This window comes from Anser cygnoides, chromosome 7, assembly GCF_040182565.1.
Source record: "Anser cygnoides isolate HZ-2024a breed goose chromosome 7, Taihu_goose_T2T_genome, whole genome shotgun sequence".
In the NCBI taxonomy this organism is placed as follows: domain Eukaryota; kingdom Metazoa; phylum Chordata; class Aves; order Anseriformes; family Anatidae; genus Anser; species Anser cygnoides.
The window spans coordinates 12,270,171-12,286,984 of NC_089879.1; the positions used below are offsets into that span (position 1 = coordinate 12,270,171).

At 42.4% G+C, this 16,814-nt stretch overlaps 1 protein-coding gene across 4 annotated transcripts in view; it reads right to left on the reverse strand.

The window, feature by feature from the left end:
• Positions 1-7,686: 7,686 nt before the first annotated feature.
• SORCS3 (sortilin related VPS10 domain containing receptor 3) overlaps positions 7,687-16,814 on the reverse strand; it is a 307,083-nt gene continuing 297,955 nt past the window's right edge. For all 4 annotated transcript variants that reach the window (XM_013174527.3, XM_067000505.1, XM_067000506.1 and 1 more), the window contains exons 25-27: positions 16,678-16,783; positions 12,543-12,703; positions 7,687-11,947 (exon numbers count right to left, since the gene is read on the reverse strand). In XM_013174527.3, coding sequence (XP_013029981.2) covers positions 11,883-11,947; positions 12,543-12,703; positions 16,678-16,783 — 332 coding nt within the window. In that variant the 3' untranslated portion in view covers positions 7,687-11,882. The remainder of the gene's footprint in view (positions 11,948-12,542; positions 12,704-16,677; positions 16,784-16,814) is intronic.

A 16,814-nucleotide genomic window follows, 5' to 3' on the forward strand; every position in this document is an offset into this window, starting at 1 on the left:
GAAGAGAGGCAACAAAAGCAACAGGTGTAAACATAATTTTATTTGTTTTCTTACAGGATGGGAGGGGGAAACGACAAATGGTGTACTAGCTGAGAGTCCTGCCCATTTCTTCATGACTTTAGAAAGTTGCTTTCAGCAGAAAGGTGTCACTGAGTTATAGGCAGACACAGCAGCTGCTGTCTGGTAACCCCAGTAGGAGGGAGGTCACACTGCCTGGACCTTTTTGAACTTAAATCTTCTGACACTCCTGAAATCACGTAAAAGACAGCCATTTCATACCCCCCAGAAAATGGAGACGTCTCCTCTTCTGAACCTTTGCATTAACAAGGGTGAATTTCACTTCCCCACTAAAGCAGCTGTATAGATGGGAATTTCTGAGCAGGGATGTGATGCCACATGAAAGTAAGGAAGGCAGAAAAATGGATGGTGGTGCTGGAGATGAGTGGAGCAGCTCTCCAGAACAAAGTGCAATGCAGCCATTGGAAAATATGTGATTATAAAAATATAGGCAAACTCTAATACATGATTTTATTCCTACCATGGCACTAACAGCAGGAAAAGCAGACCCACTTACTGCCATCGGTACAATAAAGTCCAGAACAATGCAGCGTAGCAAGTATTACTAGCTCCACACAGGGAAAAAATAACATTTAATTGTAGATCTCAGAGGGATGACCATTACCATCTGTGCTTGACCTAAATCCCAGTGCACAGAGCTCAGTGCAAAGTCAAGCCCAATCTCCAGAGATTTCCAGAGCAAATCTGTTCCTCCTCTGCCTAGATTTCTGACCCCTCTGATTTATCTGGTTTATGGAGGGAAGGCATATCATGAGACCTGTTAGACAAAATTGCTGAAAGGAAAAATTAAGACTAAAAAAGTGGCTTGCTGAAGCCAATAAGAGTGCAAAAAAAGCCCTCACTGAATGGAGTTTTTCTCTATAAACATTCTTGTTTGAAGTTAGTCTCTGGAGGGGCAAAAGTCTGTCAGCAAAGTATTTTTCTGAAATGAAGATGAGGGAAACGCTTTTTAAAATATAATGTGTGGGAATAAAGCCCTGTTCTTCCAGGCATGGTGAGAATGAAGTGGGTCACTTTATGCCTTGATTCACTGATTCACATCTCCTGTAATCCTGCAATATTTGTGTGCAATAAATTCATAGATACCAACCCAGTAGCTGGAAAGAGCTGGACCAGGTCCTGGCCATTGCTACCCCTTGCCACATGATAGAAAGACGTGCACACTGAATTGTGTGAAGCCCAATAACGAAGAGTAAGAGGAAACCTCAGATCCATACTCATTGCATATTGAGTTTATTGTCTTCAATAGCTACAAGCACTTCAGCTGAACTACAGTGACATGATCAAGCTGTCCGTCTTCCATCTTCATTGATTTGGGGTGGTCTTGCCACTCTGCAGGTGTGCTGGCAGACCCTGAAGCCAACCACCTCAGGAAAAAAAAAAAAAAAAGACTTTTTTTTTTTTTTAATAACATAAGAGATAGGGAGTGTAATTAGGTCTCCCTAGTGCTGACCCCACACCCTAAACAAAAAGGCTCTCCCTGCTTCCCAAGGAACCTGTTTCCAGAATCCTGGGCATTTTCCTCAAAAATTTTGATCAAGTGAGATTTGTATCCAAGACATTCAGGTTGCTCACAAAACTTATCAATGGTTCTTTGATCCAAACTTCTTAGACTGCATTAAGGAGGGCTGGAGTATTGATTTATTATTGTTAATTCCTCTTCTTTATCCTTGTCACAGCTTTCGCAGATTTATAAGGTTAAGGAGCATGAAGCTAATTAAATAATCTGACTGGCTGAACATCTGTTGAAACATAATAATAACTGCTGGAGCCAACAATCCTGAGTAGCTATTAATTCTGGTTTAAAAATTACAGAAAGGGTTTTACGGAAGGAAAAAAAAAAAAAAAAGTCTCACCAAAAAGCTTAACATTGGTCTGGGCCCAGAGTGAACCATCAGCCTCCCTCTGAAGTCTCTCCCACCCACTTTCACCTTTGATACCTCCCAGTTCAGTGACCCAAGCATCCCTTTTGGCCTTCCTCACACTTGGAGCTCCTGATGCAAGCTGTTGGTCTTTAGAGGGGTGCAGTATGGTTTGCAGGTGTGCAGCAGCTACAACCAGAAATTTGAATGCAAACATTTCAGTGTGTCTGAACAGCCATTTAAGCTGGGAATGAAGCCTTTTATTCAGTTCCATCTTGCCCTTCATCCATATGGACTATATAAACGGCCCCTGTGGAGTAGCCTTGGGCTGACACCTGAAACTTTCCGGGAAGAAAAGAAAAAAAAGATCTCGATCCACCAGCCACTGGCCCCAGTGTGATTCCTCCTGTACATGGTATCCATGCTCTGATCTTAAGCAGCAACCACCAGAGTGGACATCAGGCCCACAGAAGGCAATAGGGCTTGTACACAAGTTTGATGCTAGCCTTGCAGAGTAAACATAGTCCCAGTGACTCAAGGTCCTGTTGACAAATGACACAAGGCCTGAAACACCCAGCTGGCACTGTCACCAGTATCTATGGGAGTTTAGAACAGAAATCCTGGGGCCCCCTCGCCTTCCTGCCCAAGCCAGTTTTGAACAAAGCCAGTGATCCTGAACTGGGAAATCAGCATTTAGTTGATTCTGTAATGTGAGCTCTCAGAGTTGCAACACCCCAGCCTCAGTGACAGGAGATTCTGGCCCAGGCCTGGAGTTCCTGAGCCCAGGGCCTGCCATGAGACTGGAACACAGGCCTGTGCTAACTTGCTTAGGCCTTGCATTTCCTTCACACCTTGCTCTCAATATACCTTCCTCCAAAAGTCCTCAGTGGAACAGATAAATAAATTAGTTCAACTCCCTCCTAGTACTCAGGATTAGGAGGCTGACAAAAATACCGTGATTGAAAAAAAATAATTGGCAATGGTTCTTAAATCCTCCTCCTCTGCCAGCAAAGTGTAGGGGTTGTGCGACTCATGTGAGGGTTCATGCTGAGCTGGGTGTGCCCTAAGGCCTGTAGGAGTTAATGACCAACCAACAGCCATAGTCTTGGGTACTAAAACTGATAGCACTGGTACCAAAAACTGCCCACAGGCTCTCCTGCACCAAAGCCACTTGTTTGCCCTTTCTGTGACTTTTACTTGAAGAAAAAAAAAAATGGAAAAATCTATTGTAAATATTGTTCATATTGTAAACTGTTCATGGTCCCAAAGTACGGGGTGTGTGTGTGGCTGAGACTTTGCTGTCTAACCTACAAAATGAAGGGAAGTTAGATACAAAAAACAGAGGAAAGTCCCTCAGCATCCTTTAACAGGGTTCAGATCTCTAGCAGCCCATAGAGTGGAACTGACAGGAACATTTCAAGGTTAAAAAAAAAATGATTAAAAGCACAGCCTCACAGGTATTCCTAACAATATCTCAGATTATTCCAAGTATAGGCAATATTATTAGGCACTAAGGTCCAGAGTCACAAATGGATTTAGACTCCCAGACTTGCCCACAATAAGCTTTAGATACTTGGGGGAATATATAGATACTGTGAAGCAAAGCTCCTGAGGTAACTGCAGCATTTTTCCTGCTGGCAGCATTGCCTAGTCCTGGGCATTCCAGTGGTGTGTTATGGCTCTCAGTCCTCCATCCCTGTGGACTCACAGGAACCCCTCTGGGGACCCCAGAACAATGGTGTGTATGCGCTCATGCTAGTATAGCAAGTTTGGGACACCAGGCCATAGGAATAGCTGAACATTTGCAGCTAGGACAACAAGAGATGCTGTACAGCTTGACTTTGCCTTCTCCCAGTGGTCAGATTGTCTCTTTCATTTTCACCACCTCTGTTCCTCCTTAAAAAAAAATAATTTCCCTGTTTTCCCTTCAGGGAATGTTCATTGTCACAAGAGAATGCCAGATAGCTACATCCCATGTCTTAGCTCAGCCAATTGCTTTAGTCAGTTCTTGAGACCCATTTAAATAGCTCCCTGGAGGAGCTTACCCTTGCCTCCTACTCCAGGAACTGATTTTAAATTATCCTCTCACCCAAACAACACTTCAATTAGTTGCAGGGACAGAAGAGTGAGTCCCAAGAACAGATAAATATTGCACAGCATTTCAAGTATTCCCATCATCCTGCCCTTCCCACAGTGACATCTACATTCAGCATCAGGATCCACTACTTTTCTACATCCAACTCTTTGAATAAGATTACATGTGGCCCCAACTTGAGCTCTGAAAATGGCCTACAAATGCAACCTGAGTTACCATTCACCCACCACTCCTCTATAATGGATCACCTTCGGTAGGGAAGCAGCTGCTTAAAACTCACATTTTAGTTTCAAAGCTGGGCCTCAGGACACGGAAGCAGGGATGACTCCATCTTATATGTACTCAATGTGCTACACCTCCTCTGGATTCTGTTAATCCAGCCTGAGATTTTAGATGTTTTCATATTAAAATGATTAAACATCCACTTCCCCCTCATTGAGCACCCTGGTCAGCCACAGGCTTTCAGCCAGTCCATTGTTCTTCCTCGCTGTTTCACACCGGGTTTCCATTTTTCCTCTCCTTTTTTCCTTCCAGGTTCATGTAACCAGCACTGGCTTTTTAAAAGCACACATCATCACAACATTTCCTTTTCATTTAATGAACATTCTCCTTCTTCCTCCCCATTGTGTCCCTGTAGTAGTAGGGTTTTTTAGTAGTAATATTACAAACTCCCTAAATTTGGGCCTGAAAACTGCTTGACATTCACAACAAGGCATTAAAAAGGATTTATTCTGTCCCTGAAGTAGGCATGTAACTCCTCTTAATGTGAGAGCTCACTCTGGTGTAAATCAAGACTAACTTCACTAATGTCAGTGGGCTTGCACAGGTAAAACTAGCATAAAGCAATGAAGAAGCAGATCCTTTTGTATTATCAGGGGTAAAATCACAACAACAACAACAACAAAACACTATTACCTTCTGTCCTGTCTCTACCATCACAATTGCATTAAAAATATAGTTGAGCCCTACTACTAATACATTTTCTGAATTCAGGAACAAACCATTATTTTTAATTTTGCAAGGACTCATCTCTCTCTCTTCTGCTCACACACAGACCTTCACATGTGCTAGTCTCATGAAACAGTTCACAGCAAACGATCATTTCCTTCTTCATGACCCAAAAGAAACCCATCTCTTTGGGCTTATATAGAAACATCAGCAGCCTTGTTTAATTAATGTTCCAGAGTCAAGGGTAAAATGAATAGATAAATATACTTAAAGGCTTTGAAAGCTTAGTGGCAGCAGTCCAGCACTGCTTTCTTTGTCTTTGCTTGCTGTCTCAGAGGGGAGAGGAGAAAGAGGGAAAAAAATAAAAAAAAATAAAGCCTATAAAGCTTAGAAAAGTGATCTGTCTCTGGGTCTGGGGCTTCTGTCAGTTGTCAGTCCTGTGATGTAGCACCATGATATATGATGGGAGACCAGCACTCAGATGATGTATTACAATAATATGTCAGTAGTGCAATGGTGCTTTGATAATGCTTAATAACCAGAGTACTTCACTGGGGCCAAGGGAAAAAGAAAGACCTGCACAGAAAGCAAACTCAGCTGTAGGCTGCCTCACCATGTTTAAGTGCACAGTATCCCGAATTCTGGACAGGAGATGTATCATTTGTCCCCAGAACAAGAACTAGAAGTTGGGCAACAGCATTCAGAGGAAGTTACCTGAATCCCTAGGCCTCTTTTGGGTTAATTCTCTAGGGTGTAGGAACTTGCATTTCTGGTTGCAATAAGTTTTGGACTGAATTAGGACTAAGGGAAAGACGTTCTGTTCTTACCTTTGCAAGGCTGGTCCCACTTCTAGCAAGCAGGAGCAGTGAGTTTACACCTGTTCAGGCAGATGATTTTAGAAGGGCAAAAGGTCCATTAGATATCTCTTAGGTTCTGCCTTACAGCAGGAGGACTCAGCCCAATGCCCCAAATAGTCTGAAGACAGAGCCTTGGCTGGTACGGGCACACACCTTCCTTCATCTCTGTCCTACACTGCAGCATGTGGGTGAGGGTGCAGCCAGCCCTGGCCACTTCTCACTGCATTTGTGCAGTCCATCACCAGCATTGCTGCAACATGGTTTATTCAGTGGTGGGCACAAGGGGGATGTGTTCTCAGCCAGGCCCTCTAGGTGCTCCCATTATACAAGTAATGAAAGGCTCTTCCTGCACAAGGAACACAAAAGCATCATGAGTGAGCAAGCCCAAACCCAATCAAACTTTTCACTATCAGCATTTCAAGCTGGGGAAAATGGACCTGACGGTACTTTTCCTTCCCATACTACAGCTGTCCCATACCTGGCATATCAGCTTTGGCTCACAAAGGTACTATTGAATACCACAGTGAGAAGTGAAACAAGACAGCAGCAAGGTTCCTCCGTGAGTAATTATGATGGTCTGTTCCTGGGCGGCACCATATCCCCAAGGGAGGGGTATTTGGTGCAGACATGAGAATATCACAAGGTAGCAAGCAATGCTTACACTGCCTTTAACAAAGGGAATAAGAAGTCTGCCTCGCACAGAAAATGAGCTGGATTCAGGCAAAGACTGAATATTACTGCCCATATTCCCAGATTACAAGGGCTGATGTTCAAGTGCCTGTATTTGACTTCACTGCTGCACTTAGCTGGGTTTCTGCACATAGTTGATTATTGGGTCTCGGTGGTAGCTCATTAAGCCACCGTAATTTCATCATTAGTGCTTATCTGTTCATGATCCGTATTTCAGGACTATTTGAACATAAGGATTACACGGGCACTGCTGTAAAGAGGGCCAAAACCAAAGATTTCAAAAGCTGGGAGGTCTTCTGTGATGCTGGAGGTCTCTCATACATCATTATCCAAAATGGCCATCCTAACACTCAGCTGCCTGACCTTTTCAGCTTAGTAACATAAAGGAAAAACAGAAACAACAGGTTGTTAATTATAGAAGGGAGAAATAAACAGAATTAATTTGCATTCATGTGTAATACATACACAAAACATTTGCTGCATCAGATCAGAGAAGAGACCTGGCCCATTGGTCTCACTTCCACAAGTGTCCAGTAGTAGACACCTGGGAAAGAATGCAAGGAGGAGACAGAAGTGGAGAGATGTTTCCCAAGTAACTCTCCCATACACCAGAAATCTGCACTGCAGGGGTGTCTGTGTGCGTGCATTCCCATGGAGGGAGATGGCTGATGAATATCCAGATATATTTGCATGTTCTCTCTTACTTTTTTCCTTTCAAAGTAGTTTCTTGTGCCAACAAGTGAAAGCAGATTGATATATGTATCTATTTGGCATGGGCACTCTGCAGCATTTTCTAGACTAAAGGCTGCTAGATGGGAGCTTGGGATTCACAGGGCCCTGACTGCATAAGCAGGTAGGTGTCCCATCCTATTTACCTTTGAGGCTCCAAAGAGGATCAGCCCGTGGGGTGGAAAGGCAAGGAGATAATTATTTTTGGAGAGCAGCAGTAAGAACGAAAGAGAGGAGGTAGTTTTTATCTTTTACCTCAAAAATTCCTGCCTTGTAACACTGTTCTGCTCACCCTCCTTGTGTTTTACATGACCCTGAATGACATACAGGGTTGGAGGGCTAGATACAGCAAGGGAAATCCAGTGAGGACAGAGCAAAAAGGAAACTTGAGAAGAACAAAGACTGAAAGAGCAGCCAGGGGTAACTCTGATGTACAAAAATACATTTATTTTCAACAATTTCAAAACCACTGCCTTTTTTACAGTAGAAATATTCAAATGGAACAATAAAACCAAGAACAGTATATATATATATGTATATATATGACTCATGCATTTGTATTACTGTGTTTAATCCAAGTATTGCAATTGTCTGCCTCATTTAATCCTTTAAAACCATGGTGGTGGTTTGGGTTTAATGCACTGTCCAACATCATCAGAAGGGATATGAGAATTCTGGTTTGCTTTTTCAGACCAGCACATGCTGGAACATGTGTAGGAACTGACTGAAGGAAAAGGGAGGAGAACAGGACATCCCTGCACGTCCCTTAAACCAAGGCTTAGTCCAGAAGAAAACGCATGTTCTTCTGTGCCTACTCTCATCGATAGCAACTCTAACTGAAAAACTCTGCGGTCCCCAGTCTCTCTAGCCCTATTTCCAGTCCTGCCAGGCTTAGTGTTGGGTTCTCAAGCACAGGTTAAACCAAGCAGGGGATCTGTTGGATGTTTATAACAGATTTACAGACATACGGTCATAAGCTGCAGCTAGTCTCCTGGTCTCATGCATTATTCCTATGTTACAGTCAATACACAGCAGAATCTATCATGGGGGAAAGGCTGGCAGTGATAGAGGCCACTGACCCAGTCTCTTGCTCTCTCTTTCTTTTCCTCTATACACAACTTGATTGTGGGAGCTATTTATGTTCTACTTATGGTACTGCGTCTTTCCTTCCTCCCTCAGGTAAATAATCGTCTACAGCTTCAAGGACTTCCATTACATTTCCCCAGGGGTAAAACTTGCAGGGAGGAAAATAAATGGGAAAAAAAAAAATGACATCCCCAGGTTGCTATTCCCCATCATGCAGTATACAAATAAAAATGTACAATTCTCCAGCCTGTGCCAATGCCCCAGGTCAGTACCTTCCAAATAAAAGGTGGCCAGCACTGGCTGCCTAAACCTTACAGAAGTCCCACGGATAGCTGCAGACTCAGCTACCCTGCAGGCACAGTAGTTACCCTTCTAACATCCTAAAGGAGCAGCTGTCAATCACTAACACAAGGTTTTTCCAGCTGCCATCAGCCATGCTTTGCCCTAATGCAGGGGGTATGATCTGGCAAACGTGGTCCCATGCTCTTTCCAGACATGCATGGAGCACACTCAGGTCCAAGCAGCAGTGCGATGAACTCCCCTGACAGGTGCTGATACCCAGAAAGCATCATGAAAGGTGAAATTTGAGTCAACTCAAGAACCAGGCAAGATTTTTGACATTTACTTTTGGGTCCATGGTTTTTGTTTGCTTTTGAGTACCTTTAGAATAATCTTAGATTGAAACGGTCTTTCTAGACTGATGTTTCTCCAAACTTCTCAGCCTTCATAGAGATTAAATTTGGGTAGGAGGGATGAAAATGTTTCCATTTTTTATTTTTATTTTTTTTCGGTAGCTTACTCCCAATTTTTTCCTCCTTGCTTTCTCCCATCCATTATGAGTTATTTTAGCATATTTAAGAGTGTAAAGGGAGAAACTGTTAAATTGTAAAAACTGTAATCCCATTTCTTTCTTTTTAAAATCAACATAAGATCATTTCTGTGAAAAAAAAAAAAGGAAAATTTGAAACAGTGAACATTTTCACTTTGTTTCCTGGTTTAGCAAAGAAAAAGTTAATATGGAAAACAATTAATATTTCTCATCCAGCCCTCTGCAGCAGCTCACAAAAGCAGTCCCTCAAATTCTAACGATCAGCAAAGACTGAGATCAGCCCACAATTTAGCTCAAGGCCCACAGGACCATTGCTTATGTACATCCCTCCCATCTATGCCTAAATGGGAAGCTATGGCCTTGCACTAACAGTGTTATCACCAGAGTGGGCCATTACTGTAAACTACTTTGGTGTTTCAGAAGAACAGTGACAGTAACACAACAGTTTATGTACATGTGATGGATGGAAACTCAAGTTTAAAGAGAAAAACACAGCCATCACTCTTCAGCTTGTATTAGGAACTAGAGCCAGAAAAGTGAGGGAGGAAACAGAAAAGAATTTTCTTTAAACCAAGAGAAAAGGCCCACAAGCCTTACTGAAACGGAGGAGCAGAACAACTGAGAATGTTTAGTTTTAATTCTTCACACAAAACAATATTTCCCTACATTTTGGTTTTACTATTTTAGCAGTGAAATACCTTCTGTGTTTTTCCGCAAAACCATGCTTAACCACTGTTTTTCTCCCCTTTCAGGCCACATCAGGATTCTAACCTTTGAAAGACCTTCCAGCCTATTCACAGAGTGAACACATGTAGCTGAGGCTGGTGTGCAGCCAGCATGTTGTGATACAGAGAGGTAGCAAGTTAACACCTTAATCCTAGCCATCTTCTCATTTCAGTCCAGTTATATTAAAGGTAGAATCCTCTATCTAGATTGTCACCTTACCTAATTTCTGTCTGCTGTTACCATGCAGGCACTAGAACATCTCCCAAGCATGCCTCTAATCTTCCTTCCACTCCCAGCAGATCTTGTAACTCAACACCCTGCAGAATAAGGTCCGCTTTTAGCATCATCAGCTCAGGACAAACGGATAAAGGCAACTCTCTGCTAAGTCTACCTCCTGCCCACTCCTAGGGGCTATTCTCAACTCGGTGTGCTGGAAGATTCTTAAGGAGTTTTTTCACTATTTTTTTTTCATTAACCTCCCTGTTCCGATCAAAAATTACAAACCCAACATTCAGAAATTATTCCACTAGCGTTTTCATCCAGAACTGGAAACAGCCATCCTAAAGCACACATAAGACCTTTCCTAGCTCAGTTATTTAGGTCTGACTAAGCATCCCCTTCTCCTAAGAGCAGTCCTTAATCACATGCATCATGTTCAACCGAAATCTAATACTCATGCATCCTGAACAGCACTTTGCTTCACCAGCTTAACTGGTAAATGCATGGCGTATCACTGGAAAAGGAGCTAATGCAACCTGGCTCACTGCCGAGTTGAGGCTGTACTGCGTACTGCAAGCACACTGGTATTTGTGCACATGGAGATTGTGATAATTTTCTGTTTTCCTTATTTTCCTGGTATCACCAAGACCCTTCTCAGAAGTGGACAACAGCAATGGAGGTGAACAGATCATGATGAACATCACTAAAATATTTGTGAAAGACTCATAGTGCATCCAGATAAAATCCTTTTCTGCTCCTTCATAGGAAATGATAATATACATTCAAAAAAAAAAAAAAAAGGCTTGCAGTTATACACAGAGAAATAAACCATGCTGTTTACACACAGCAGTGAAAGATTGAAATACGACAGACAACTGGAACACACCTGGAACCAAAGCGTGATTCAAGTGCTCACCACGGTTCCCGTTTGGCTGGCGTGTGTGTGTGCGTGCATGTGTGTGTGTGGTTCAGGTTCTGTTTTAAACATATCTTCTTTTACTAAACATTAAATTATTTCCCAAGAAATAAAAAGCTATGTACATTGTAATTATCTACAGTAGGCCTTCGGCATCCTTGCTATTCACATGCACGGGGTTTGGGCTGCATTCATAAACTCAAGCATGCTTCTTCATTGCTTGCGGTGCTGTCCCTTCTAGCCAATCCACAATCCAAGGAACACTGATGGGTAACGTTTGCTCTGATTTTTTTCCCCCTTTCTCAGCAGTCAACAATGCCAGAGGGTGACTGAAATTAAAAGCAATTAAAAAAGGAGATCCTGCAAACAGCTGAGACATGCGCATCAATGGAATGTGAGGGTTGTTGGCAGGCTGCAGAGCCTGGTCCCACAGCTTAGCCTGGGCCTTCTGGCAGGATGAAATAGCTGATTCATGATTCACAAAAGGGGCAGAAAAGGGACCATTTACCTACATTTATCTTGCCTTCTTTATCATATCTGCCTATTGCATTTTAATACTTAATTCCCATTCTGTATTTAACCAGGAGCCTGGCATTCTAAATTCCAATACACACTTCACTCATTCTTTGCTTTTTGGTCCTCGTCTGATGAGTATTTCCTAAATATGAAGAAACCTCATTATTTATGAATGCAGCCCTGGTAAACAGAAAAAGCCCACCCCATCCCCTCCCAAATGATAATAATGACATATAACTCTCTCTTTTCATAATAATAATAATAATAATTATAACAATAATAATTACAAATAAAAATTCAGAAATGTTGTAGACCAAGAGGACTCTCAGTATTAAACACTAGTGCAGTTGGGGATTTCCTTTGTGCTTTCACTGTTGGCAATTGTTGAGATGCTTCCTGGAGGGGAAAATGGAAAAGAGAATTAGTGCATTGCCTTCAACAGTTTGGTCTATATTGCTTCTTACTCCTTCTTAGAATGTGTTTGTGTAAGTGTATAGACAGAAAAGGTGCTTAAAAGTAACACATCCTGCTTTGCATTTGCAATAAGCATAGAGCATGCAGAAAAGCTGTTATTACAGCTCTGTTGGCCACCAGTAAACTCATTAAGCTATTGTTGACATATCCACTTGTAATGATAGCACACCAATGGTGTAAGCTTGGCTTAGTTGATTCTTCTGAGGGTTCAGGGAATTTGGGAGCCTTCCAAAGGAAAGACAGGGTCATGAATAGACCAAGGTGTGAGTCACAGCCTTTACTAACTCACTCCTATATTCCTGTTACTGTTTCCAGGCTCCTACCCTGGTCATATAGCATTGGGATAAAGGCTGGAAAACCGCAGGTGAAATTCCCTGTCACTCTTGCAGAGAGACTTTGACCCTGTCTCAGTATCTGCTTGTACCGAGGGTCACAGTCACTGCCTCACCTAACACCCGACTGACCAGCATCCTCACCCATACAGTGAAACAAGCCCGAGGCAAGGACTGTGTCTCACCCATCACTCGCGTGTCCAGCTCTTTGTCCATCAGCTCCTCGGGGTCTGTGAACTCACTCAGAGTGATTTTGGGGGCATTTTCACTTTGGCTGACAGAGCCAATCATTTCTTGCTCCTTGTCATGCTGAACTTGGGCATAGATATTAATCCAAGGGATTTTCCTGCACAGGAAAGAAAATATTTGAGATTATATTTTGCCAAAGGGTCCTTGGCATGTCATTGATTAATCAGATCGATTAAAATGAAACCAATCCCCGAAATGCAGCACTGGCAGTAATGTAGAGTAGTATCATCTCTCAGACTGGTGAAAGCACCACAGGGATGTTCAGCTCTGAGCGTGCCATTAGCATCCACTAATAACACCAGCCTAAAGCTACCCCAAAAGTTTTAGGCCACTACCTTCCTACCCTGTGCCTCCAGCAGTAAACCTAAATGCTCTGGCCCTTCCCTTTTAAATGAGAAGACGTGCACACAGTTGACACTGTACCCCCAAGTCAGACAGCAACAATCAAGTAACTACAATCAGTTGCAATTGCCAACTCTCTCAGTATTTATTATATGATCAGTGGTGCATTGGAAACCAAAAGTAAAAATCAATTTCAGCACTACTATTAACTGAGAAAAAATTGCTAGGTTTGTTTCTATTGACAGGCCCACACTGACACAGTAGAAACTGCCACATCAGAATAAGTTATAAAGAATTGGTCCTGCCTCAGAGGACAGAAAGGACTTGAACCTCATAAAACCTACCGAAAACTCTATTTGTTACCATTTCATTAAAAACACAGTTTGCCATGCTAAGGATCATGCAGGTTTGTAGGGACTTATTTTCCCTTGCTGTTCATGGAACCGAGAAAGTGGAAGCTTTCTTTCTTTTTTCCTTCTTCCAAAAGAAGTTAACTTGGACTGCTGGAATGATATCCTTGAAAGTCAGACAGATAGTTAGATAAGCCTCCAGGCATAATCCCTGAAGGAATGCAAGTTTAAAATAAGAGAACTGAAAAGTAATGTCTTAAGCATTCTGGGGGGTATTACAGTTATCTGTGTTCAGTGGCCTGTTGGAAGATGACCAAATGTTTTTGTCTAATGCCCTTAGAAGGGCTCTGAGTCATGCATACCGCACCACATAAATAAAGGAAATTCAGGGAATTTTTCTGTTCATTAAAGCACACAGGAGAGAAACACAAGATGCCTCAACTTTCATCAGTTTTATAGACCTATACTGATTTTACTCCAGTCAAGTTCTGGCCTTATATAACTTGCACTTTGGCTTGATTTGGCATTCCAATCTTAACCAGCAGCAACTCAGGACATATTTGTGATGTTTAGCAGTAGTTAACAAATCTCATATTCTTCTTCTTTTCTTCGACCCTCTGTCTTTCTAACTTCCAGACATGCCTTACAATTCACTAGAAGACATCATTACTACACAGGGAATTCACACATCACATTTACACGGCTGTGAATCACACGATTTGGTCAGGAAAAGGACTAACTACAGTATTTTTTGTGACTCACCAGTACCTCTCTACAAATAGTGCAGCCATGGAGAGAGGAACTCTTCCACCCCTAAGTTCCCCCACCCAAAATGCTAAAGAAAACAGCTGAAGAAAGTAACAAGAACCCCATAGGATTCAAGTGCCAAGAATACTTCCAGAGGCGTGTGGAGATGTGGACATGAGAACATGCCTAGAAATGATGGAAGACTCCATTTTGCTCCCAAAAAATGCAATGGTAGAGCGATAGTCTTCTGAGATTTGAGAAGAAGGGTGAGAAAAGCTCTTTAGAGTTATGAGGAATAGGGCTTTCAGGTACTTCAGAGACTTAGGGGAAGAAAGAAACTGAGCCAGCTGCACACACATGCATGCATACACACATACCTAATCCTGTTGTGCCTCCCAGCAGACAGGTGCCCACAACTTTCCACCAATTACCACACTATTATCCACCACGCATACACAAACAGTATTGACCTGCTATAAGCTCATACTCCCAGAGAAGAAACAACCTTTTTACAGCTGATTTCCCCAGCTTTCCCCCTCCTTCCTTTTCCACCCAAACCTCCTCAACAAGCATCTCTCTGGCAGCAGTGTTTAACATACCTGCTGAGTTTATAACTTGATGGGCTCATAATAAGGAGCTTGTGTGCAAACCAGCAAAGCATTAATTCTATAAATTTATTGAATTAAAAATTCATGCAGGCCCGTGCTCTCCCCACAACCTTTTCCTGTAAGCAGCAGTTCTGTATTCAGGCTAGGATAACTGTTCATCAGAAAAGTACATATTGCTAATGGACCTCTGCATCACTGAGAGCAAGAGGAAAGCTTTTGTTTTCAACCCCTTTCAACCTTCCATTAAGAACTGTTGAATGCTCTCACTGAGCTGAAATAGTTGCTTTCTGTCCTGAAAAATCAACCTGAGGACAGACACTCTGGGTATCTGACTTTCTTAAAAACTCAAGCTTTAACCATTTCTTTCCTTCCACCCTGCACTGCCTTCTTCCCCCCTCCAGTTTGTAATGCATTGCATTTTCAGACAGATTTTTAAAAGACATGTTCTTCCCAGCCATGGAGCACAGCACAAGGCTGATGGATGCTACGCTCAAGGTTTCAATAAGTCTCAGGACACCTAAGTAGTATGAGAGTTTGTTTCATGAGCTGTAGCAGCATAACAGGACCTGGAGCCTGCCAATGCAAAGTGGATTACCATGCTCCATACCACTCGCTGGCAGTCAAAATATGCAGATCCTTTTTGCTGACTTGATCGCTGACCATAAATCCAAAGACATTAGCCCAAACCTAAGAAACTATCTCACCAGGATAAAAAGGAAAGCACACCTCCCAAAATGGATGTACCTAGATCTTGACACATCTCTCAGAGAGATTTCATTGCCTTCCTCATCCTATAGCTAGGAGTCAGAGAAGTCGTCAGCTGCCTCCTGGCACATTACTACATCAATGCCTTGAGATTAGTGACTACAGCAAGCAGGACAGGCTGAAGGCCTAGAAATCTGCACCTCAGCAGATTCTCATACATGGATTCTCAGGAAATTGTCCTGGGCCACTGAAGTCTGCAGGAGTTTGGTAACAGATCCTGACGTGCACAGAATTAGACAATGGTTAATGTAAGAGCTTAGAGAACAGGACAGCTTTAAACCGGGAGAGTAGGATATATGCCTATAATTCCATGTTTAATTTTTGTATCCTATTAACAACATTAGAGTACTAGCCTTACCTGAACCTGTAGATAAGCTGGAGAGAGAAACATATTGTTGGAATTTAAACAGGAATACTCCAGCTTCCCAGTTTGGGGGTTTACAAACTATTGATGCCCAGAATTTTATTTTTATGTTTCTAATACAATATTTTGTCACAAGGCAGGATCTGGGTACACAGACCATTTAACACAGGGAGTACTGTACTGAATACAAAGTTCCTGCTAAGAAGCTCCATCTGTCTAAAATATATTCTCGTAAGGTAGCCCTTCAGCTAAAAGGCTATTCTTACCCCATATTGTGTTTGATAGCTTGCAGCAGCAAAGTGCCATGGGCCAGCACATATCCTGCTTACTGCCCAGAAGCAAAAGGTTTATGTTAACAACTGGCAAAGAAAATCTCAGCACAGATTCTCTCTCAAAGGCATTTTGATGCTTAACACAAACATTTCTGGCATCAAGTCTCCCTCTCTTAACATAATGACACCTGTTCCCCTGCATGACTAAGCTATTCACTTTGCAAGATACAAATGAGATCCTGCTACACTAAGGCAGTTGGCAAGATGGATATAGACTGTATGAAGACATTGATCTTTCTTCTTTTTTTTTTTTTGACTACGTTTGCATTGTGTAGCTCAGTACTCAGTGAGCACACATGGTTTGTTCCAAATTCTGATCAGTGGTTCAAACAATCTGCTGAAGCAGGTCACAGCTTGATTTCTGAGCTCTTGGTGAACTTTCAGAGCAATGCGATGGAAGGGCAGGAGGTAAACTCCTCTTCAAGAAATAGAGAGCTATGCCGGTCTAAGCCTTAGGCCAGTATAGCTCACTCTACACCTGCAATCCAGGCACTACTCTGCCTAGATTTCCTGTAAACCATCCATTGTCTCCTCCTCCCATCCTCCACAGATTCTCAACTTACCTCTTGAATTTGTAGATTAAAAAAACAGCCAAGCCTACAAACACCACAGACAACAACATCAGCATCGCCGAACTGCTGTGACCCGTGCTGGAATCAACAAGGGGTGCTGCAGGAGGAAAGGCATAGAATTACATTTG